We start from the raw sequence: 26,902 nt of genomic DNA, 5'->3' as shown, positions 1-26,902 counted from the left end.
TTAAAAGGGCAGGTGGTGGTTTCAAGCCACAAGGTCAGAGTGTAGAAGGATATGTGTAAATCCTATGTTTATTAGATCTATAAATATAGTTCTTTCTACACTAAGTGCCTTTAATTTCTAAGAACCCAGCTCTCAGACCTAGGGTTGCTTTCCAGCCCACTGCTGGAATTCCTGATCGTGGCAGTCTGCTGAAACATGAGTTCAGTTACCAAATATAGTTGAGTGGAGTAAGAGGACAGATGCAAGTCTGAGGCCACAGTTGCCTCAAAGTGACAAAGGACCAAGCAGTCTTTAATGAACAGGCAAGACCAACCTCCGCTCTCCCAGAAAAGAAGAAAACGCTCATCTGAAACCCATCACCTTTCCAGAGTCTTCAGAGTAACCAAGGATTGAAAAGGTTTGTAAGATACTTCTTAATATACTTATAAGTATAACTTATATACTTATAACTTATATACTTATAAACTACTAGGGCAACATTCTTTCAACTTTTTTTTAAAGCTAAAAATATAATAGTTTGCCTGAAATTATAATACTATTTAGAAGATGCCTTGATTTTTTTCTTTTGTTTGGAGAGAAAAACTAAGGGGAATTTTGTAGTCTTTCCAAAAGCAGATAATACATAAGATTTACTTTTCTTTCTACCTCTGCCATCAAAGAACTGAATTTTCGCTTATAATCTTAATCATGTTAAATTGGTGCTATCAGTTTCGAAAGGATTAAATGTAGTTATGGAAACAAGATTTGTCAAGACTGTATATGTGTTATGTATCACAGAAAATATGAACTCAGTTAATTTGAACCTCACCCATACTTAGGCTAAATATTGATGGCTTAAAGTTATGTACTTTAGGCTTTAGTAACATTTTAAATTGTTAACTATACTTCCAAAGGATTTTTTAAATCAGTTGAGATAGTAATAGCAGACATTTTAAATTATATCTATGCATAAATGTTACATGCTTTTTTATAAAAAAGATAAAGCTTACTAAGGTAAACTACAGTCAAATTTAAACATCACAGTGTGATTTTAGATCATGTTTTTAAGTTACACATGAAATTGTCTTGAATCTAATATATGAGGTTAATACAGAATGATTGGAGGCTCATATTACTTTTTTTTTTAACATTTCCTAAAAATACGAATCACCTTCTAAATGAATAATGTGACCACATATCAAGTCCATTTCCTGACCATACTATGCAAAATCTGTTTGATCATGTATGTATAGAAATTACATAATAATTATCCTTCCAATATTTTTCTCAACTTGAAAGCTTACCTTGATTATTCAGATTTTAAAAATCAGAGACTACTTGACAAATTATTGGTAACAATAGACAAGGTATAAGAGATTTATCTAGCCAATAAATGCTCTGTAAATATGTGATTACTTGTTCCTAGAATACAAATTAGTCCTCTCACATTCTAGTGTCTAATATGGATTAGAGTCTGTATCTTAGGGGCCATATGTCAGTTCTGTCTGAGCTTCTCTGTCTTATTGCTAAAACTGAACACTGAAGGGGTCCTATAGCATATTTCATAATAGAGTAAGTATCTACATTATACTGAACAATGACAACCACTTTAATTCCTTTACTTCGTAGAAAAAAAATGTAGAGGGAAAACACTAGTCAATTTTCAACAAATATGATGTATTCCTAAAGATATACCAACTGAGATATGTAAGGACAAGGCAGAAGACTCCACTTCATTATTGATATGTGTGTAGAGGATATCAAAGGGTATTGTGATAACTGAATTCCAGTCAGGAATTTCAGCTATCTGGAGTTAATGGCTATGTCCTAGCTAAATTCTAGCAAAGAAAACAAATATTGAGCAAAGTAACTCTGACTATAGTTTGTAACTGTTATATTAGAGAACAGAGAAACAAATTTGGTAAATAATATTTAACCTGCATATTTTTTATATTAACACTCATTTTTTCAAAACTTAAGTAAATTCATTCCAACCTAAGTCAGCTTGACTACACATAAAATTCCTTTCTCAAGATTCCTTTTCCAGAAACCTTCTACAACTTTTTAAATTCATTCAGATTTTGTCCTTTTTGTCTTTCTTATTCTGAAACAATCAGCTAGTAGTTTTACTCTAGGAAAAAATTATTTTTTTCCCCTTAACAAAACCATCTGTATACTTCATATTTTTTCTTACCAAATATACGTCCTACTTTGCTTGCGTAGAGATTGTTTCCTTAATATTTCTAGTGGCTTTAATGACATATTCCAATTCTGAATCCTTAACCTTTAGAATCTATTTCTAGTAAAAACTAAGAAGTAATTGTGGACTATTACACTAGCATTCTGTGGGTTGACAAATTTATAAATATATTTTATGATTTCTAGAAGTATATTCTTCCTCATAGTAAATTTTTCAGTGTGGCACAAAACATGTTTACTAATAGACACAAATATTTTTAGTATCTCTAAAAGGAGACCAAAAGTGGATAAACCTATGTTCAGTTATTAATGTTTCAGTATTTTATTCTATTTGGAAATGATTTGATGTTCAATGCATATTCATCATTTAATTTATCTCAGTGTAATTTTAAGATTTTAAGTTACTAAAAAGATTTTGGAAACTATCTTTTTTTAATTTTTTAGAGAGGGGAGGGGAGGATGAGGGAGAGAGAATCTTAAGCAGGCCCCACACCCAGTGCTAGCCCAGTGCACTGAGACAACCCTGAGATATGACCTGAGCCGAAATAAAGAGCCAGATGCTTAACCAACTGAGCCATCCGGGCACCCCTTTGGAAACTATTTTTAAGTAGACATACCATAAAGCATAATTATTGTTTAAAATTCATGTATAAACTTTTATGTATATTTAATTTACTTGTTGACAATTATGTTTAGATTATTCATGAAAATTTCTTGAGACATTAAATAGGTAACCATCAACGTTATCTTTCTTGCTTTCAAATTACGTAACAGAGATAACATGAGATTGACTTTTTTGTAAATCTAGGTGAAATAAAAGTTGTATGTCCCATTACATTTAATACTGATAACCCTAAAGACATTCCTATTTTAATTAAACCAACAAACTTAAACTAGCTTTTTTTTTCTGATGATTATCCTCAATCATGTTAACTTGAAAAACATTTGGGTTAGTTTCTGTATTTCTGAGAATATACTTGATTTATATAAACACTTAATTTTCTTTAAGCCAGTTAAATAGAGCTCTTTACAAATTAATCTTGGCAATACTATCTGGAGGTAAAAAAATGTCATTCATCTGCAACATACTTACAAGAGCATACATAAACACAGACATATGCAAACAGAGCTCTTAATAGCTTTTGTTTTAAAATTTTAGCTATGAGACAAGTACAATAATGTAAAACTCACTAGTTTATAAAAGAACAGTTTGGATCTAAATCATGTTTCTAGAAGATGAAATAAGTTAAAGTTACCTGCTCAGATGGCTGAAACTTTTTACTAACATTTGCGGAGAAAGCTCTTAAGATTTTTTATTTGCCTCCTTTCCAAATAGACTTCCCCTTATTTGTTTGTTTTTCCCTTCTGATAAGAACTACCTCCTTGAATTTTTAATTTCAAAGAGATGGCCTCAGTTCCTAGAGATCAGACAGAACATTTACATCTCAAAGGCACAGAGAAAGAATACAAGTTCCTCCAAGAAGGACTTTTGTTTAGTCCAGAATTTTTATAATATCCACAAGGTTTTTGAGATGAATAGGGGAGGTTTGGAGATTGGTAAAAAGGGTAAGTGGGCTTTTTCTGTTCTTGTAAAGATTCAGTTTGTAAGTCCAGTTGTACAAGTTGCCCTCAATTGGTAGTAACAGCTATTTTTAATTCCTCAAAGAATTGGGCTGCAATCTGAATACATCAAGGCACTGATTCACCCATCCAATACATTGTCCTCAGTTTGCTTCTTTATATCGGGGAGACCTTTAAGACAAAAATCAGAAGTTTCTCATGTTGTGGATTTAGAGCTGTTTGGAATGTTTTTCTTTCCCTCTGGGTACATAGTTTTATTTATCTTAGGAGAAAAGGCCTTTGAAAAAGTTATCAGGCTCTGAATATCAGCTTTCAATTTGGACAACTTTTTTTTTAATGACTTTATTTATTTATTTATTTATTTATTTATTTATTTGACAGAGAGAGACAGCCAGTGAGAGAGGGAACACAAGCAGTGGAAGTGGGAGAGGAAGAAGCAGGGTCCTAGCAGAGAAGCCTGATGTGGGGCTCGATCCCAGAATGCCGGGATCACTCCCTGAGCCAAAGGCAGACGCTTAACAACTGCACCACCACTACTTAAAAAAAATCCTTCCAAATATCTTGTTGGGTTTTAGCTGGGACAAACAGTAAATATTGCTGGCAGTATTGAACAACCTTATGGACCCAAGAGGTGTCCTCAAAGAGGGTGCAAAAGATAGGATCATTCCAAGATCCACAGCCATTCCTAAAGGTAGCCCAAAGAAAGTAAGACTTAGACAATACTGTTGAGAGCTGGCTACAGTCAGTAAGGCCCCTGCTACAAAATGGAGTGCAACCCACATTTGTGTCTGACCATATTTTTGGTGCCCCCAAATTGACAGTTGCCAAGACAAATTCTCAGAACACAGAAGAAGACAAACAAAGAGACAATAGTTGTTCCAGGGAGAGAAAGGATCAATAACCAATGGGTCTGGATTTAGAAGTAAGAAACTGTGAAATTTTACCTTCCTTTCTGACTGGCACTATAGACCAGGGAAGCTGATTCTGGTAATAATTTTCACCCTTCACTGGTTTCTGCCAGTTTTCCCAGAATCCTCTCTGTGAGCTCCAGAGTGTGTTTAAAGTGGAAAGTGTAGCCCAGTATCTACCAGAATTTTGCAAGTTTTTCTGTTGATTTTAGTTTAAGTTTCCCCTTGCCTGTTTAAGGGATAACTGGTAGCAGTTGACTGGAAAATCTCTTAGAGTCCATCAACCCTGGGAGGGGCCCATATGGAGGTCCTCTTCTGAGGGTATATATGAGGATGTTTAAGTTGGTGTCAAGAATTTGACAAAACCTTCAGCGACAATCATTTTTCTAGTGTTCAAATTGTTTGCAAGTGAGACACCAATTTCTAGACCAGAGTTTTGATTGAGAATGCAACAGGAAAGACCCAAGTGTTTTAAGTTTCTAGCCTTGGGACTATTGCACTTATAAGGCCAATAATTTGGACCTTTGCTTACAGTCTTGTGGTCTCTTCAGAGTAGAAAGTTGTTTCAGATAGAGGATTAGTAGACTGTGAGTACTCAGGTTAAGTAGGATAATTTTTCATTAGCCTTTTGCAGTGAATCTTTCAATGAAACCTTTTGGAATCTTGAACCATCTTGGAGACTTCTGCATGCCAATTAAAATAGTTATCTTATTCTGTTTGTTGATTTGGGGGCCCTTGCTTTCAAGAATACTTCTTAAACGAATGATCTTGTCTAATTGGAATGTTCCCCATAATGGCCATTGTAATTCTAAGTTGTTTTAGTAAGATTTTGCCTTTTTTTTTAAGATATCTACAGTTTCCAGGACCGCAGTTCTTAGACATTAAATAAGCAGGTGTGCCAAAATGTGGTGTGCTCAATTCTTTGAATCTTGAGAATCCCATTTATTTAGCTAAGCCTTGGTTCTCTTAGAGCCAAATTAAAACCTCAGAGGGATATGCCACTGGATTGGGAGTTTTGTGGTGCTTTCAAATTGCCTCATTTCCCAAAATTTTCTTAGGATTGGTGGGTGAACTAGTATCCATCTAACTCATTCCATAGCCAACTTATCCTAGCCTGGGAGTCTTAGAATTAGGTGATAAGTGCTGGTAACAGCTTTTAAATGCTCTACCCCTGCCCACCAGTTTTGTGGCTTTGGCTTCCAAGGTCCCATTAGCAATAGATATATTATTCATTTCACAAGCTGTTTTATAATGGCAGATACCCTAATGGCTTTTACTTGTGCCTACTTAGATTTTGGTTTTGATGGTCTAAAACAGTCTGAATTTCTTAATTTATTTTCCCAAGAACCCAAATAATTTATGCTGTGGACTCACCTCAGGCTTTGTGAGTCCCCCTAATGACTTCCACCCATTGCAGACTCCCAATATAACTATCCCAGAACATTTACAGGACTCCAAGACCTTTCTGGATTTGTTTGTTTGTTTGTTTATATATACTTCTGTATATATACTTTGTGTGTGTGTGTGTATACACACATACTTTTTTTAAATAAACTTTTTAAAAATAAAGTTTGTTTGGATCAGAGAGCTGAACACAAGGGAGTAGAGTTCATATCTGACAGTGATTTACCCACAGCCCTCAGTAACAATGAGAGGAACAGAGAATTCAAGGGTTCAGAAGGCACCTATGAGGCATCTTGTTGTTCTATAGGCCATTACCTTCACATTCGGATTCCATCCTTGTCACAAAAACTGTTAAAAAATTATTAAACTAGATAATTTAGGTGATAAAAACAAATTTTATTTTAACATTTCATTAAGTGGACAGTTTCCTTTTGCTCCCTTTTGGAGCAAATTGGGGTGGAAAGCAGGAAACTTTTATAGGATAAAAAATGAAGAACAAGGAAAAGAAAAATAGAAAATACCTTGGCAGGGGCCACTTAGTCATCTGTGTTTGAGTAAGAAAGAGCAAGGAAATACATATAGAGCCCAGAGTTGGTTTGGCATTTGGGGATTGGCTGTGTTTCTGGTCAAGTGGAGCATTTACAAGTCTCAAAAGTTTCAATTTGCTAGCAGGGAACCCCAGGCAGGAGTGGCTCCATCATGGGCCAAGAAAATTATTTTAATAGAAGGAAGAAATTATCAATAATAACTTTGAATGCAAATGGACTAAATGCTCCAATCAAAAGACATAGGATGACTGAATAGATACAAAAGCAAGACCCAACTCTATGCTGCCTGTAAGAGACTCATTTCAGACCTAAAGACACACAGAGATTGAAAGCGAGGCATGGAAAAACATTTATCATGCAAATGGAGCAAAGAGAAAGCTGAGGTGACAACACTTATATCAGACAAAACAGACTTTAAAAAAACACAAAAAAAGACACTACATAATCATAAAGGGACCATCCAACAAAAGATGCAACAATTGTTAATGTTTACACACCCAACATGGGAGCACCCAGATATGTAAAGCAACTATTAACAAACATAAAGGAAGAAATCAATAGTAATACAGTAATAGTAGGGGACTTTCACACCCCACTTGCATCAATGAATAAATCATCCAGAGAGAAAAATCAACAAAGAAACAGTGGTTTTGAATGACACTTTGAACGAGATGCATCTAACATATAGTCAGAACATTCCATCCAAAAACAGGACTACACATTCTTTTCAAGTGCACCTAAAAAGTTGTCCAGAATAGATCACATGTAGGCCACAAAGCAAGTCTCAACAAATTCAAAAAAGACTGAAGTCAGACCATGCATCTCTTCCAGTCATAACACTATGAAACTAGAAAACAACTCCAGAAAGAAAAAAATCTGGAAAGACCACAAATACATGAAGGTCACGTTAACATTGCTACTAAACAATGAATGGAAAATGGATTAACCAAGAAATCAAAGAGGAAATCAAAAAGTACATGAAGACAAATGAAAATGAAAACACAATGGTCCAAAATCTGTGGGATGCAGCAAAAGCTATTCTAGGAGGGAACATTATAGCAATACAGGCCTACCTCAAGAATCAAGAAAAATCTCAAATAAACAACCTAAGCATACACCTAAAGTTAGAAAAAGAAGAACGAACAAAACCCAAAGCCAGTAGAAGGAAGGAAATAATAAATATTGGAGCAGAAATAAATGAAACAGAGACTAAAAAATACTAGAACAGATCAATGAAACCAGGAGCTGTTTCTTTGAAAAGATCAACAAAATTGATAAACCTTTAGTCAGATCCGTCAAAAAGAGAGAAACAGACAGAGGACTCAAATAAAAGCAGAAATGAAATAGGTGAAATAAAAACCAGCATCATAGAAATATAATCAGAATATTATGAAAAATTATATGCCAAAGAATTAGACAACCTAGAAGGAATGGGGGAAATTCCTAGAAATACATAACCTCCCAAAACTGAACCAGGAAGAAATAGAAAATTTGAACAGACCAATTACTAGCAATGAAATTGAATCAGTAATGAAAAAATTCCCAACGAACAAAAGTCCAGGACTAAATGGCTTCACAAGTGAATTCTACCAACACTTAAGAGTAGTTAATATCAGGGCACTTGGGTGGCCCAGTCAGTAGTGTCTGACTCTTGATTTTGACTCAGGTCATGATCTCAAGATCGTGACATTGAGCCCCGAGTCAAGCTCCATGCTCATCAGGGAGTCTGCTTGAGGATTCTCTCTCTCCATCTCCTGCTGCCCCTCCCCCTGCTCATGTGCTCTCTCTCTCTCTCTCTCTCAAATAAATAAATAAATCTTTAAAAAATAGTTAATACCTATTCTTCTCAAACTATTTCAAAAAATAATAGAGGAAGGAAAGCTTCCAGATTCATTTCATGAGGCCAGCATTACCCTGATACTAAAAGCTACAAAAAAGAAAACTACAGGCCAGTATTTCTAATGAACATAGACACAAAAATCTTCAACAAAAGACAACAAAGTATTAGCAAACTGCATTCAACAATACATTTTAAAAAATCACAGTCAAGTGGGATTTATTCTAGGGATGCAAGGGTGGTTCAATATTCACAAATCAATCAACATGATACATTATATTAGCAAGAGAAAAAACAAAAACCATATGAACATCTCAATAGATGCAAAAGAAGTATTTTGCAAAGTACAACATCCATTCATGATAAAAGCCCTCAACAAAGTAGGTTTAGGTTTAGAGAGAATATACCTCAACATAGGCCATATTAAAAAAAAAAAAAACAGTTAACATCATACTCAATGGTGGAAAACTGAGAGCTTTTCCTCTAGGATCAGGAACAAGACAAGGATGTCTACTCTCACCACTTTTATTCGACATAGTTCTGGTAAGTCCTAGCCATGCAATCAGACAACAAAAAGAAATAAAAGGCACCCAAATTGATAAGAAATAAAACTTTCACTATTTGCAGAGGACCTAATACAATATATAGAAAACCCAAAAAATTGGAGCAAAAAACTACTAGAACTAATAAATGAATTCAGTAAGGTCATAGGATAAATAATCAATATACAGTAATATGTTGCATTTCTATACACTAATAATGAAATAGCAGGAAAATAAATTAAGAAAACAATTCCATTTACAATTGCACCAGAAAAAACACTTAGGAATAAACCTAGCCAAGGAGGTGAAAGAACTGTACTCTGAGAACTTTAAAACACTGATGAAAGAAATTGAAAATGACACAAAGAAATGGTAAAATAGTCCATGCTGATGGATTGGGAGTACAAATGTTAAAATATCCATGCTAGTCAAAGCAATCTACAGATGCAATGCAATCCCTATCAAAATACCAACAGCACTTTTCACAGAACTAGAACAAATAATCCTAAAATTTGTATGGAACCACAAGAGACCCCAAATAGCCAAAGCAATCCTGAAAAAGAAGAACAAAACTGGAGGTATCCCAATCTCAGATTTCAAGTTGTACTACAAAGCTGTAGTAATCAAAACAGCATGATCTGGCACAAAAATAGACACATAGATCAATAGAACAGAATAGAGAGTCCAAAAATAAATCCACAATTATATGGTCAATTAATCTACAACAAAGGAGTCTGGAATATATAATGGGAGAAAGGCAATCTCTTCAACAAATAGCTTTAAGAAAACTAGACAACTGTATGCAAAACAGTGAATTGGGAGACATAAAATCATAAAATTCCTAGAAGAAAACATAGGCAGTAATCTCTTTGATGTCAGCCATAGAAATATTTTTCTAGGTATGTTTCCTTTAGCAAGGGAAACAAAAGCAAAATTAAACTATTGGGACTATATCAAAATAAAAGGCTTCTGCACAGTGAAGGAGATCATCAACAAAACAAAAAGATAACCCACCAAATGGAAGAAGATATTTGCAAATGATATATCTGATAAGTGGTTAATATCAAAATGTATAAAGAACTTCTGTAACTCAGTTGGTACAGATTCAAAACAATTCAAAAATGATCAGAAGACATGAATGGAATTTTTCCGAAGAAGACCTATGGATAGCCAACAGGCACATGAAAAGATGCTCAACATCACTAATCATCAGAGAAATGCAAATTAAAACAATAATATCACCTCACTCTTGTCAGAATGGCTAAAATGAAAAATGGTAAACAAGAAATGTTGGTGAGGATTTGAAGAAAGGGGAACCCTTATGCATTATCGGTGAGAAAGCAAATTGGTGCACCCTCTGTGGAAAACAGTACAGAGGGTTTCTCAAAGAATTACAAATAGAATTACCGTATGATCCCATAATTCCACTACTAGATAGTTATCCAAAGAAGACAAGAACACTTCAAAAAGATATATTCACCCCTTTGTTTGTTGTAGCATTATTTACAATAGCCAAATTATGGAAGCAACCCAAGTGTCCATCCATAGATGAACAGATGAAGATGTCAGATGTATGTGTGTGTGAACTATTACTCATCTATAAAAAAGGAATGAAATCTTGCCATTTCAACATTGCAACATGAATGGATCTAGAGGCTATAATGCTAAGTGAAATAATTTAGTCAGAGAAAGACAAATATCATATGATTTAATTCATATGTGGAATTTAAGAAATAAAACAAAGGAAAAAGACAAACAAAAAACCCAGACTCTTATTGCTTGTTTGAGCTCTTTCTCTTTTTTTTTTAAATTTTTTTATGACTCTGGCTAGAAGTTTATCAATTTTGTTATCTTTTCAGAGAAACAGCTTCTTGTTTCATTGCTCTGTTCTGTATTTTTTTAGTTTCTATATCATTTATTTCTGTTCTAATCTTTATTTCCTTCTTTCTGCTGGCTTTGGGTGGGTTTTTATTTTGTTTTGTTTTGTTTTCCTTTTCTAGCTCCATTAGGGTAAAATTAGGTTGTTTATTTGAGATTTTTCTTGCTTCTTGGTAGACCAATATTGCTATAAATTTCCCTCTTAGGACCACTCTTGCTGCATCCCAAAGATTTTGGACCATTGTGTTTTCATTTGTCTCCATGTACTTTTTGATTTCTTTGATTTCTTGGTTGGCCCATTCATTGTTTAGTAGCATGTTTTGTGACCTCCATGTATTTGTGGTCTTTCCAGATTGTGTGTGTGTGTGTGTGTTTTATGAAAAGATGCATGGTATGACTTCAATCTTTTTTAATTTGTTGAGACTTGTTTTGTGGCCTAATATGTGATCTATTCTGGAGAATGTTCCATGTGCACTTGAAAAGAATGTGTATTCTGCTGTTTTAGGATGGAATGTTCTGAGTATATCTGTGAAATCTATCTGTTCTAGTCTGTCATTCAAAGTCACTGTTTCCTTGCTGGTTTTCTGTTTGGTGATCTGTCCATCAATGTAAGTGAGGGTTAAAGTCCCCCACTATTTGTATTACTATCAAGTAGCTCCTTTACATTTGTTAGTAGTTTTATGTATTCAGGTGCTCCCATGTTGGGTGCATAAATATTTACAATTGTTACATCTTTTTGTGGGATTGTCATCTTTACTATTATATAGTGTCCTTCTTTTCTCTTTTTACAGTCTTTGTTTTAAAGTCTGTTTTGTCTGATACAATCCTTGCTTCTCTGGCTTTCTTTTGACATCCATTTGCATGATAAATGTTTCTCCATCCCTTCACTTTCAAGCTGCAGGTGTCTTTAGGTCTGAAATGAGTCTCTTGTGGCAGCATATAAATGAATCTTGTTTTTTATCCATTTTATTACCCTATGTCTTTTGATTATAGCATTTAATCCATTTATATTCAAAGCAATATTGATAGATATTTATTTATTGTCATTTTCTTACTGGTCTTGTGGTTGTTTATGTAGTTTTTCCAAAAAACCCAGACTCTTAACTATAGAGAACAAACTGATTGTAGGTGGTGGGGGGATAGGAGAAATAAGTGATAGGGATTAAGAGTACACTTACTGTGATGAACACTGAGAAAGTACAGAATTGTTGAATCACCATATTGTATACTGAAACTAATATAACACCATAAGTTCATTATACTGGAAATTTAAAAATAAATAAATGAAAATTTTTTAAAAATAAAAATGAAAGGAAGAAATTTGGTCTAGGAGTTGCCTGTGATTCCAAAACAATAAAACAAAATAGTTTTAAGTCTTTTTTAACTTTTGTTTTCATAGTGTAGATTTTATTTTGAAATATCTTTAGTTTTGAGCCTTTGTAGCAACAGTTTTTATTACTTTTTTAGAAATTTTTTAATTATGAAAATAAATTAAAATGCTTAATTTTAACTGTAAAATCATCATAATTTAACTGGTTTTTTTTTTCAAAGAATGTGGAATATACAACAAAAAATTTTCCTAAATGTACCACCCCTCAACGCTATTTCTGCCCAAGCCCTACCACAAGATAATCAAAATTGTCTGATGCATGTTCTTCTGACCTTTTTCATGTATTTACTCCTAACTACACATATGCATTTTTAACAGCTTTATTGAGGTAGAATTGATATACAAAAAACTTCACCTGTTTAATGTAAACAACTTCATGAGTTTAGAAATATGCATGCACCTGTGAAACCATCACCACAATTAAGGTAACAGACATATCTATCACCTCTAAAGTTTCCTTATGCCTCTTTAATAGGGTCAGATATTAGCCTATTAATAATCTCCCTTAACATAAAAATAAGACAGAGCTAAATGCTTATGTCAATTTTCAAGATCAAGCACAAAAATTTCCTCCACTAGGCAGCTGCTCTCCAAAACCCTCTATGATAAATTACAAGTCCTTTAATATTACATTTATGTAATTTATGTGTGTGTGTGTGTGTGTCTGTGTGTGTGTGTGTATTCACAACATCTTCTTTATCCATCTGTTGATGGACGTCTGGGCTTTTTCTGTAGTTTGGCTATTGTGGACATTGCTGCTATAAATATCGGGGTGCAGGTGCCCCTTTGGATCACTACATTTGTATCTTTGGGGTAATACATATGCATTTTTAAATGCCTATTGAAATGTTACTACATCCAGGTCCTAGGGTGGCTCAGTCAGTTAAACGTCTGACTCTTGATTTCAGCTCAGATCATGATCTCAGGGTCATCAGATCCAGCCCACTCCCCCACCCCACATCGGGCTCCCTGCTGAGCATGGAGCCTGCTTAAGATTCTCTTTCTCCCTTTCCCTCTGACCTTTCTCCCCCACCCCCCGCACTCTCTCCTCCTCTCAATCAATCAATCAATCAATCAAGTATCTGGCTCATGTGGTATGGGATGCTGAGTGACCCTTAGTGCCTGTCAGCCTTTTTCCAGCATCAAGCACTTTTTCTTTCAAAATCATGGTAGCTTGTCAACGTCTCTACAAGGAATTGCATAAACAGATTGCAAAAGTTCTCCCCTTATCTAAATTCTTAAAGTAAATGCCCATAATATCCCCAACAGAAAAAGAAAACTTTGTGGTTAAATGCAGGTTTCAATCCTAAATCTGCCATTTCCTGACAGTTCACCTTTAGCCAAATAATTGAATGTTTTTATGCTGAAGTTTGGGGTACAGAAATAATAAAAATAATAAAAAGAAAAATAATGATGACCACATCAGTTATTCTGAGGATCAAATAGTTCATTTTGTGAAAGCAGGCAACGTGCAACACTCAGAAGCTGTTGTGTAGGAAATTGTCAGAGAGGGCTGGCTTGTATTGATTGTAATTGAATTCTTTCTGCTAGACTCTGCTGTTTCTCACGCATATGCCTTGTCTTCCTCCTCCCTAGGCAGGGAGATCTTTACTGTCAACAGCCTAGAGAGCCTTGCCTCATAGGGATCGTGCAGGCCGTATCCCACAGGGATTTTTTGGCTGACAAAATAGAAGATTTTCTTGGTTATCATAGGTCTGGTTTCCACGTAATTATCCTCAAAAGTCAGCAACTCAAAAAACAAATGTTATTTATAATTTCTAAATTTGTCTCTCTTGCTCTTTTCTGTTATTTATATATTCATGTATGTTGTAAATCATAAATATTTATATTTATGTTCAGGAACTCAACAATAAGTATTTTCCCAAATACTAGGATACTAATTCTAAGACAATTTAAGATGATACAATTGCTTGTGTTAGAATGTGTGATAGACATATGAAATTTTAAAAGTTCAATGAAAACTTACATACATGTTCTGTATTTCATAGTAGATCATGAGTCCAGCAGAATTCAAACAATATTAACTCAGGGAATAGTTGTAATCCATAAAATTACATTTAGAAATAATCTATAAATTAAGTGGCATCAAATTCCTTAGAATGAATGAAATACACCACAAGGGTTTAACAAAATAGGTGACCGTGGAAGTTTATAATTGAAAGCAATATTTGCTTGAGAAAGTCAAAATGCTGATAAGCTGTCACTGAAGTTCAAGGCGGAAGGAAATCTATAATGCCTCATAGTAGTTGCTGATCTTCCTAAACCTTGCTTCACCAAATATTTGCTTAAGTTTGGCATAAATGTCATGCATAAATGTCAAAGTTCATATGGAAGAATTTGCTTCCAGAACACCATGAGGGTACCTGCAGCTGCCTGCATGATACAAACTGAGAGAACCTACAGCCTCACTAGCCCGAGAGTATCCTCCTCCTGTGACTGTCACCAATCTCCCACCAACAGCATGCCTTCCAAAACAGCCATGGTCTGCAAACACCAATATTCACGTACAACTATGCATTTTATTGTATTTATTTGTTTTGTTTTATTTTGTTTTGTTTCATTTGTACCTTAACAACTTTCAGAGATAATTTGAGATTGTATGCAATAAAAGTACAATGCAGTTGCCCAAAATCAATTAAAAGATTTAAGACCAAACCAAGTATAAGAAATTCAGAACCTAACATCTCAATGTCCTACTTTTGCCTTTTCTCCTTTACAATGTTAACTCCTTAGGGCAGAGGATTCTGTCTTGCGGCTATGTCCCCAACCTGTAGAAGAGGAGCCTAACACAGTAGGCACTCAACAAAAATATGCTGACTGAATAAGTAAACAGAGAAAGTGAGCAAAAAAAAAACCCCAAAAAATGGGAGAGGGGACTAAAAACATTCATATTTCTATGATTCAAAATTTAACTCTGAGCTTGGTAGCATCCATGCCAAAGAGCATCATCAAAGGTTACAGAATTGTGATTGTCAAGTAGTAGGAATGCCAAATAAATAAATAAATAAATAAATAAATAAATAAATAAATAAATGTTTTTTGGTTCTGAATTTTTTCATGAGAAACTTTCTTGGCAGGTCCTGAGAAATATAAAAATCAATATCTTGGGGCGCCTGGGTGGCACAGCAATTAACGTCTGCCTTCGGCTCAGGGTGTGATCCCGGCGTTAAGGGATCGAGCCCCACATCAGGCTCTTCCGCTATGAGCCTGCTTCTTCCTCTCCCACTCCCCCTGCTTGTGTTCCCTCTCTCGCTCGCTGTCTCTATCTCTGTCGAATAAATAAAATCTTTAAAAAAATCAATATCTTTATAGATAAGGTTTTTATTAATGCAGTGTCAGACCTACTACTGTCTTGTATTAGTGAAATCAGCATGTGATGTGTATTTTATATTTTCACATTAACAGCTATAAATATATAGCACTGATTACTTTATCAAGTTCTTACTAGAAAACAGAGCCCAGGGGATGAGTAACTACTGGTAAGACAGGTGAAACAGCAGGGTAAAGAGCAGAACCACATTTCACTGAGGACAGCAGGTCACAGAGAAATGCTGCAGTGAGGTCTGGATGGCTGAGAGCAAGGAGGGAATGAAACACTTCTGCCTCGTGTCTTTGTTTGTATGGCTCTGTTTCCCATCAAATCTTAGTTAGGGTTAATCCACATTTCAAGTACCAGGTATTTCTTAGTTTTTCTCCATCATCTGCCATGACCCAGGCACTGTGCCAAGCATTAGCCATTCAAAGACTGTCAGTTACATCTCCTCTTTCAAGCTGTTCACAGTCTAATGGATGAGGAGTTCTCTAACTCATATTAGTAATTCAGTAAGATGAATATTATAATAAAATACTATGCAAAGGATCATGTTTGGAAGAAAGAGAGAATTGCACTGACTGAGGAATCAACACCAAAAGTAAGTGAAATTAATTAATGTCTTTAAGGATAAACTGGAGTTTGAAACAGAAGAACAGAAAGGAAGGGCAAAAAGAACAGCAGGTGCAAAGCATGAAGACATGAGAGAACACGGAATGTTCAAGGAATGGAAAATAGGCCAGTGAGGCATGATTGTGGCATGTGTCAGAGTGAAGATGGAGGAAGTTTTGGCTGGAGAGTTTTCCTCAGAGCAAGCGGTCCAGAGGCACATAGATAACCTGCATATCATGTTTTGGACCTTCTCTTATCCACTGGAGGGAGTACTATTGGAAAACAAATGCCAAAAGAATGACATGGCCAAATTTGTAAACATGTTCTATCCCACCATCTTCCATCTCTTACTATAATATGTTTAAACTATTTTAATAGCAATTATCATGTTTCTCCTTGTATTTATTTTTTACTCTTGTCTTATCCCTCTAATCCCACCTATTAGATTATAGGATCATTAAAGGCGAGAAACTATGCCTGGTTCATCTTTGTCCCCCTTGAAGCTTCCCTGGTGCATATTAAGTGATAAGCAAACAGTTCTTTGAATTCGTGTTTGACTGACCTTTCCAGGAAAGAGAAGTAGAAGAAAGAAAGAGTAACTATAAAACACACAGGGCCACTGAAAAGCCATTTCTCCCATGGGGAAGAAGCTAGACCTATACAAATTCCAAGAAATTAGGAAAAGGCTGTGGCTTATCAGAGTTTTAAGCTAAATTATTAATAATGGATGAAAAATGTACAAAGGGGAAAAAGATGAAGAGAAGAATTTCCAAACACTTCAAATTCCTTAAGAGGACAAAGACAAGGGGCAGAGAAAATTTAAAGATTTAGGAAAATGCTTTATTCCTCAAAATTTCAAAAATCTTTCAATTCTACCTGCTAAATTGGAACTTGTTAATGTTTTTGGCATTTATCTTATTTCTTCACTCCTTAAAGACAGTATAATTAGTTCTTTTCACTGTATTTCATTTTCTGTGTCTGTTACACCAGCATAGAATTACCGAAAGCACTGTTTGAAATAAAACATAAAATCTCAGGAAAATAAGGGAGATGTTTGCAGTTGTATTTCTTTTGATTACAACCTTTTAACTGTGGGCTGTTGACTGACATGAAAATCTCTGAAGCATGATTTTCCCATGAGTTTTGGCCACCTGGAAACCTCCCTTTTTCATCCACATTGAACAAGCACTTTCCCTCGACCATGTGCTTGTTCTAGCAGCAATAACTGGGTTGCAAATTAAACCCAAACCATATATGCTATAGAGCTATTATTTTCTTTTTCACTGTGCAAGCAGTTTTTAAGCTACACCTAATCCTCACAACTGGATCCTGTCAGATGGCGCCTCTTTAAAACCAAAATATAAGTTAATAAGCAGGTGATTTAATCTGCCTCCAGCAAACACTCCCTATTTTAAAAAATGAGCTATAAAGGGTTTCATCATTCAGAAGTTTACTTTAAGCTTCCTCAAATAATGTTTTTTATGAAGGTTTAAAATTTATCCTATTATGTTCACTTTCACTAAGTACAGTTAAATTTAAGCAGAACTCTGATATTAGCAGAAATAGCAGAAAACTGATCCACAGTTTTATTAGTCTGTTGTATTGCTTAGGATTCTTGGTTGTGGAAACTATAATATATTGGTAGTTAAATGTATGGTTAAGATAATGAGTTCTGAAGTCATTGTCTTGGTTTAAATCTTGGCTCTTCTATTCACATTTTCTGCTTTAGTTTCCTTCTTTGTAAACTGGGGCCTGTTGTGAGAATTTTAAATGAAATAATCTACATTATGGCACTTGACACAATGCCTACCTCACAGTGAGCAGTACACTGTTAGCCATTATCATCATCAGAATTACTATTAGTAGTGCTCATGCTAGATGAAGTTATTAGGTAGCTGATGTTCTATAGCAGATTGGCAAACTTTTCCTATAAAAGTCTGGATAAATATCTTGGGTTTTGTCAATCATAAAGTCTCTGTTGCAACTACTAAACTCTGGCGTTGTTCTTCAAAGACAGTCAAAGACTTTCACATGGCCACACTCTAACTGCAGTCAGGAGTCAAAAGACTCTGCCTCTGAAATGATCAATTCAGATGTTTCACTATCTGAATACATCCTTCTTGATATCTCTTTCAGTCATTCCCACTACACCTTCCCTTTGCTTTCATTGGGCCTTCAGTCCCTTAAGCTCTGTATGATCAAAATCCTACCCATGAATCCAAATCCAGCATAGATTTTAGAATCCACCCCATTTTGCTGATATTCTCAACAACCTTGTCCATTTCCTTTCCATCTTACCTGTGTGACAAAACTTGGAGCATCTTATCTCCACATCTTCACCTGGACTGCTGAGCTCTGGTGAAGAGAAGAGCGCAATCACACTGATAAATGACAATATAAATACATCACATTTAACTTCAACTAAGTCCTCACCTCCGCCCATAAATCCTTTTTTTAATAAGATTTTATTTATTTATTTGATAGAAAGAGAGCGTGCACGCACAAGTTGTGGGGGAGTGGCAGAGGGAGAGGGTGAAGCAGACTCCTTGATGAGCAGGGAGCCCAATGCAGGGCTTGATCCCAGGACCCTGAGATCATGACCTGAGCCAAAGGCAGATGCTTAACCAACTAAGCCACCCAGGGAGCCCTGCCCATAAATCCTTCTTAAGGAAATTTTTTCCTTTCTCTGCATCAGCTATTTCAAATTGACTCCTGTCCTCATAAACTTCTAAATCCTCAGAAATCTCTAGATAGGAGCTCCCCTTTCTTTCAATTACAAATTTATCCAGATTCCCCCTTGCCCCTTCTCCCTCTCTCTCTCTCTCTCTCTCACACACACATACACACACACACACACACACACACACACACATTTTAATTATTTCTCTCCTTTGACAATGGAAGAACTGTTCCCTTCCAACCTGAAGTCATCTGTACCATAATAACTCATTTCATCTCACATCCTGGAAGACCCAGTCTATTCATCATCCCCACTTTCTTACATGGATCTTTTGCTTCTCCTTTTCTAATGTCTAATTCCATTAGCACTGAAACACATTTCTGAGCCACATCTTAAACAAATAAACCCACCAGATTTCATACTTTTGTCCACCTACTACCTCTGTCTCTCCTTTCTATAAACTTTTCAGAAATAGTCAATGGCATGTACAATCTATATTTCCTTTCCTTTCATAATTTCTCAACGTATCTGGAATCTGGCTTAAATCTCTGTCACATACACCAAAACTGCTGTTGCCAGTGGCGCTAAATGTTCCCAGTTGCTAAGTCAAAAGGATACTTCCTCCTTCATGAGACATTTCCTTGCCCAGCTTCCATGACACTCCACTCCCCTGGTTTTCCCCCAACTCTCTGGAGGATTGTTTCTTTTTTTCTCTCTCTCTTTCTTGCTTGATGATCTTATCCACCGCCAGGTCTTACATTGTCACCCACGGGCTAATAATTCCCAATAGAGTTTTGCTCTCTTTTCTCGTATACTCTGGACCAGTATCTCAAATTGCCTCCCAGACATCAATACCAGAGTTCCCAGTTACAAAAGGTGCAAATCAAAATTAAGATATTTTTTTCTCAAGACTTTCCCCCACATTTGTGTCCTATGAGTTAGTGGTGCCATCCATCCCATTGTTCAAATAAGAAATCTATAATCCTGCCTCTGCATCATCTCTTCATTTAACCAATCACAGATTTCTGTCCTATCTTTTATCTATTGTCCACTGTTGTCCATCTCAATGTCACTTATTCAGGCCTCTGTCATTTTTTTTTTATCACTATCAGTTGTGCTTCTTAGTGCCAAGTGACAGAAATGCAAAGCAAAGTATTGATAGGAGTTGTGGCAATTCACAGAATGAGGCCCAGAGTGTATGCTGGAGGCAAGACCAAAAGGCCAAGAAAAGGCTCATGTGTGGCCACCACTGTTGTGACAGCTCAACAGTCCACACCACAGCTTCTGCCTCCCACCTCTGCACAGCCCCCACTGCTGCCCCTCATACTCCGTGTTGCTGCATCTGCTGCTATGACCAGACACGAGAATGCTTCCTCCACGGAAACTGCCTCAAAGTCCAAGGTGGATGCATGTAATTGCCATGTGCCAAGACTTGTGCCCAGGCTCCAAGGGGCTGGGAAAGCAAATATTTGGAGATTCCACATTTCATTATGAGTGAGCTTTGTTTCTCACTGAGGCTCATAACATGAGGAATTACCCAAAAGTAATAAGGAGGTTCAGATGATGGGCAACCAAAGATAAAGCAATGATAAGTATACACAACCCCGAGAAGAGGACACAAGCCTTCCCATTGGCTTTCTTCTTTCATTTTGCCTTCTTCTTCCCCTGACTCAGTCCCTGAGCTAGGCTACAATCAGTTATCTTTCTAAAATGCAATTCTCGGGGCACATGGGTGGCTCAGTTAGGTTAGTGGCTGCCTTCGGCTTAGGTCGTCATCTCAGGGTCCTGGAATCAAGCCATGTATTGGGCTCCCAGGTCAGCGGGGAGTTTGCTTGTCCCTCTTCCTCTGCCCCTCCACCTGCTCATGCACTCGCGCTCTCTCTCTCTCTCTCTCTCTCTCACTCTCTCAAATAAATAAATAAAGTCTTTTTTTAAAAAAAAAGGAAAAAATAAAATGCAACTCTAGTGATGTTTCTCACATACTTAACAGTCTTCCTTGTCCTCTAGCTGCACCTAAGATAAAATTTAAGTTCTTCACATAGATTTCTGTTTCACTGAACCTCTGAGTTACCTGAGTCTGGCATACTCTCCCTGGGATCAATGCTTCTGCCAGTGTCCTCTTTACCTGCCTAACTCCTCCATCTCCTTCACATATCATCCTATAGGCTTCATCTTCCATAAAGCTTTTCTTGATCCTAACCCTGTTATCCCTTCTAGGTGCAAACACAGCACTTTGTTCTCTCATCATAGCACTCGACACACTAAATTATATATGTTTATTGCTTATTTATATCCCTCATAGACTAAGTTCCATGAGGGCAGAAACCTGTCTTTTTCAAAATTATATTTCCTGGGTGGCTGGGAGGCTTAGTCATTAAGCATCTGCCTTTAGGTCATGATCCCAGGATCCTGGAATAGTGTCCGATATCAGGCTCTCTGCTCAGTGGGGAGTCTGCTTCTCCCTCTCTTCCTACCCCACCACCTTGCTTGTGCGCTCTCTCTCACTCTCTGTCTCTCTTGCAAAAACAAATAAATAAAATCTTTGTAAAAAATTATATTTCCCAATCTCTCTCTCACAGTTTAATACAAAAAATTAATTTCTCTAAGGCCAAAAACAAACAGACCAATAGCTTCTCTTCCAAAGAAAAATATATTTTGCTATAAATGGAAATATGGTCTGTTTTGCCCTCAGTATATAAACATATTTTTGGCCCAAAGCATCTCTCTCTTCCAATTTTCATGTCTTCTGTGTTAATGTTGCCTGGTGACTTATATCATCACACAGTTTAAGAGTTGACCCTGACCTTGACTTCTTCTAAACCATCTACCATGTTTGCTGACTGAAGGGCCAAACGTAATTAAGGGCTCTGTTCTGGGAGAAATCAAAGCGCCTTCTCGGGACAAACTATGAAAGGCTTTGAAATAAGCAATAGAAAACTGGGGTCTTTTCAATGGAATACTCAGTGGGGTCTGGTAGGCTTTCCAGGGTCATCTGATTCTATTGTAGTCTATGCCTTTTACTGTCTTTAATTAGGCAATTCTATAACTTTGTAAATTGCAGAAATCTAATAGCAACGCAAATTATACTTGAACATAGATATACAAATACATTTTTTCCAGTAGAAATACTATTAGTTTGTACTCCGTAGAAATGACTCCAAACATTACATTTTATTGCTCTCTGTATATTAACCAGTTTCAAATTTATTAGTAAATTCATTTCAACATTCTTGATTATCTGTGTATATATTTACATACTTATATATAAACATATATATTATAGTTATATACATATATACCCATATACTTTAGAGTCTGCTTTGAAATAGTTGTGCATCTTACCAGTTTCCTCATTAATTAGTTAAATAAAACCTTGCATAAATGCTTATTTTGATACTTGTTATATTTGCCATGATTTTGCTGTGTTTTTTTTCTTTTTTGTGGCCAGAAACAAGCTCCAAACTTTCATCCGCTGGTCCCCAGATATGGCTTCCCACTGAAAATCACAACAACACTAGTATGTGGTCTCTCCTCCCGCCTTCATAAACTTCCAAGCTCCCAACCAAATTTCTGGATTTTGAGCTTCAATAAGCTTTGACCTTGAGAGACAGTGGCACACAAACTGAAACAGAATTTTCTAGTTCCTGATACTTGAGTTTTGGGAGAAGGCTGCGTAGGAAGGTCAAAGCTAATGGGTACTTAGATGAAGGGTATGTGAAAAAAACTGAAAATCAGGCTACATATTTTCATATTTAATTTTGCATTTTCTATATTATATGTTCTATACATAGTAATTTCTATGTTTGATTGTGCCTTTTCAAAATTATGTGTTAACTGTTTCTCATGAACAAAACATACTAAAATATACAAAACACACTGAATACAACTTTTCTCCATATATGGGCTAATTTAAAGAATTGGTGAGGAATCAGAATGATTCCATTCTGGAGTACAGACAGGACAAAGGAATTAGAGTAATGTTATAAAGAGGGAGACAGTGACAAAACCATTCCAATGGATTTGTAAGATTTACTAGGAGAATGGAGGGTAATATGGCTTAGTAGGTAGGATAGGACTAGAATGTGGAGAATCTCATAATTCAGATATAACAGAGTAATCTTTCTAAGAGGACATCTACAACACAAGTACAACTTTCAACTAAAGAAGACACAGTATGTTAATATTGAGCTTTAGGATCTGGTTACATATCTTCTGTTGAATTGACAGATTCTATGAATCGTTGCATCCTGTGTGGTAGTAAGTCCTCAAGGTAGATTTCTGGAACCCCTCTACATATTGCTCTTTGAGATTGGAGACTTGCAAGAGTCAAAAATGCAGGGGCGCCTGGGTGGTGCGGTGGTTAAGCGTCTGCCTTTGGCTCAGGGTGTGATCCCGGCGTTCTGGGATCGAGCCTCACATCAGGCTCCTCTGCTGGGAGCCTGCTTCTTCCTCTCTCACTCCCCCTGCTTGTGTTCCCTCTCTCACTGGCTGTCTCTGTCAAATAAATAAATAAAATCTTTTAAAAAAAAATGCAAGCTGGCTCTTTTTTTGGTCATAGGAGAGAAAATGACATTTCACATAATAGAACAAAATCTCATCACTCTAAACAGAATCCCTTACTGGAAAACTGGTTCTGGACAAGCAGCCCAATTCTGTCCTCATGAGGAACACTGACCTTATGGAGAATGAATTTCTCACTAAGTTTACTCCTGACCCAACCTATAAAGTTGAGTTTTACCACATCCAACAAGCTTCCTTTATTGACTTCTAGACTTAATCTTGAGGTAAGTTTCCCTTCTGAAGTTTTCTAGATCTTCCTTCTATCATTCTATGAACAATATACAGAAAAAGAATAGCATACTTAGAGTAACAGGAGAGTCATTGCCTCATAATATTTACTTCAAAATGCATTGGAATTTCAGCTACTGCCCAATTATTCTGCAGGTCATGAAACTGATGGTGGTATTTCTATATAAATGCTGGCATTTCCTTATAAATGTCCCGTGCAAGGCACAAAGTTCTCTCACATGTCCTTAAAAGATTTAAGTTAGGTTCTCATAGCAACAAAGCTCTTTTCATTTTCCTTTGACACCTCATCCAAATTTTATTTTATTTGTTTATGTCTTTTCCACCTCCCCCATTTACAAACCCATGTGAATTTTAATTCCTTGAACATAAGGACTACGTCCTCAGTCTAGATCAAGAGTCAGCAAACTTCAGCCTCTGGGCCAAATCTATCCCACCACCTGTTCCTGTATGGCCTGCAAACTAACAATGTTATATATTTTTCATTTATATATATATATATAAAGGCAGGTCAAAGGAAGAGAGAGAATCTTTTTTGTGGGTGGGGAGGGGGCAGAGGGAGAGAGGGAATGCCAAGCAGCCATGGGGCTTGATCTCAAGACCCTGAGATCATGACCTGAGCCAAAATCAAGAGTGGGACGCTTAACCAAACTGAATCACCCAGTTGTCCCTATATTTTTTAACTGTTGAAAAAACTCAAATGATATTCAAAAGAAAAATATTTTGACATGTAAAACTTATATAAATTCAAATATCAGTGTCCGTAAATAAAGTTTTATTGGCACGTAGGCATGCTTATTCATTGTATTTTCTATGGCTTGTTTCATGCTGCAATGCAAAGTTGAATAATTACAACAAATACAGCATGGCCACAAAGTCAAAAGCATTTACATCTGGCCCTTTGTAAAACAATTTGCCAATCTCCAGTCTAGAAAATGACTATAACTCTAGCACCTGAAACTTAATAAGTGATTATTAACTACATGTTGAAATAGCTGTTGAATGAGTAAATATAAATGCACATGGGTGGACGCAAGGAAAAAATAAGTTAATAAGATAATAAGATTTGAAATATTTCATTGAAAACTAAAAGAGAGTTGGAATTAAAATGTATTTGTGGTTTAGGGTGAGATAAGCAGAATCAGACTTACTAAAAATATCAAGCTTCTAATCTCATAACACTAATAAAATTAGAGCTTTAATGAGGTGTGTAGTTGGGGTGGTTACAGAAAAGGAGGCTCTGAGAAGTGAAGAATGCCCTACTATACTCTTAGTGCCTACTGCAGATATTTTCTTTTTGAATTATTCAATGCTGGTTAGTAAGATACTTAATATTTACTAACAGAGAAAATATTAAATTAAAATGATACGTAATAAACACAAGTATATTTGATGTTTCTTCCAACTTGAAGAATAGAGAAAAATGATTTTTACCAAAGTTTACTTGTTCACTTTAATGTTTCTCCCAACTTGTAAATTAGTAGTAGTATGATTACACACACACACACACACACCCATTGCTACTAATGGCAATTCTCTCTATGTTGTTTTTCAGAACACAAGAGGTAAACTGGTTTCCAGTGCCTCTGGCCTTCCTGTTGAGAGGAAGCAAAAGTGTATGAAGACTATTGAAATATGTCAGAGACTTCCTCCCATGACTCTTTCTATGATTCCCTATCAGACATGCAGGAAGAAAGCAAGAATGTTGACTTCTTCCCTGAGCTATCTGCTTTTCTCAGCCAGGAAGAGATAAACAAGAGTCTTGACCTGGCCCGGAGAGCTATAGCCAACTCTGAAACAGAAGATTTTGACTCAGAAAAGGAGATCTCACAGATTTTCAACACCTCTCCTGTAAGTGTCTGTGAAAATCCTTCCCATAAGGAGACCAAATTTGGTGAGCCAGCCTCCTCAGGAAGACCTAGTGATAACAGGCCAACACCTGTCCAGCCTCTGCCAGAACAAACTGACCGTACGTCTTCACCTGCTTCAAAGAGGAAACCTGCCAAATCACCCCTGCTTGCTAGCCCCAGCTATATCCGGAGCCTTCGAAAGTCTGAAAAACGTGGTGCAAAAACTCCCAACACGAGTGTAAAACCCAAACCAGCATATCAAGGTAAGACCGGCCCCCAGAGCCAGCTATGTGACAAGGCGGCTAATTTCATCGAGGAGCTGACATCCATATTTAGAGAAGCAGCAAAGCCAAGAAATAGAAGTCCAAACGGGGAGTCCTCATCACCAGACAGTGGGTACTTGTCTCCTAAAAATCAGCCGTCAGCCCTGATGAGTGCCTCAGCCAGCCAGAGCCCCACCGGAGACCAACAGGAGATGGAAGCAGAGGTCAAGTTACCCGAAGCCAGGCATTGCTACCAGGCAGACCAGGACAAGGCAGTGCCATGCAATAACATCTCTCACCCACAGCCCGAGAATGTGCTCCACTTCCCCTCAGCTCCGCGATTCATCCAGAAGCTTCGGAGCCAAGAAGTGGCAGAAGGAAGTAGAGTTTACTTGGAGTGTAGAGTCACTGGAAACCCAACTCCTCGAGTCAGGTAAGAACTTTTTATTATGAATAGCAAATGATTTGTGTTGACTTTTGGTTTTACTTCAATGTGGAATGAGAAGAGATTTCCTGTAGAGTTAGCCCTCTGGAGCCTGAAGTGGTGTTTTCAAATACCTGCAAGGCAAAAGCATTGCAAATACTAGTTGTGCTAGTTTTCACTGGTGGGATGTGTCTGTTTTCATGAACCATGTGCTACTAAGGGGAAGGCAAAGGACCGGACAGGCATAGAGGAGCACAAATAGGTTATTAAATAGGACTTCAGAATTCATAGCATCCATGAAAACTTAAAATGTGCAACTGATTCATTCAAAGTACTTTGCAAGTGTGTGCATCATTTGAATATGAGGTGCTGAAGATGATTGAAAGTGTAGCTAGAACTGGAAGTTGTCTGGCAGTACAGAGATGAAAGACACGAGTGTGCGGAGGCCAACTACAAGACTAATCCCCAAATATATACTCTGATCTAAGGCTTGGGCTAAGTGGCCACATAGTCACTTAGAAAAAGCACACCCACATACCTTCATTGTGATGCAACCAAGGAAACCCAGAAAGATAAACCAAACCGAAAGCAATACGGATCTGTTGCTTATACACAGACTCTGGCCACTACAACATGGGTGTAGCAAAAAAAAAAAAAAAAAAAAAAAACA

At 36.5% G+C, this 26,902-nt stretch overlaps 1 protein-coding gene across 1 annotated transcript in view; it reads left to right on the top strand.

The window, feature by feature from the left end:
• The first annotated feature begins 284 nt into the window (after nucleotides 1-284).
• The window catches only part of LOC117802464 (palladin-like), a 133,412-nt gene continuing 106,794 nt past the window's right edge, over nucleotides 285-26,902 (top strand). The window contains exons 1-2 of the mRNA XM_034661726.1: nucleotides 285-397; nucleotides 25,251-26,241. Of these exons, the coding sequence (XP_034517617.1) occupies nucleotides 25,331-26,241 (911 nt within the window). The 5' untranslated portion in view covers nucleotides 285-397; nucleotides 25,251-25,330. The remainder of the gene's footprint in view (nucleotides 398-25,250; nucleotides 26,242-26,902) is intronic.

Source organism: Ailuropoda melanoleuca, chromosome 5 (assembly GCF_002007445.2).
Source record: "Ailuropoda melanoleuca isolate Jingjing chromosome 5, ASM200744v2, whole genome shotgun sequence".
Taxonomy (NCBI): Eukaryota; Metazoa; Chordata; class Mammalia; order Carnivora; family Ursidae; genus Ailuropoda; species Ailuropoda melanoleuca.
This window is presented reverse-complemented; position numbering and strand designations above follow the sequence as displayed.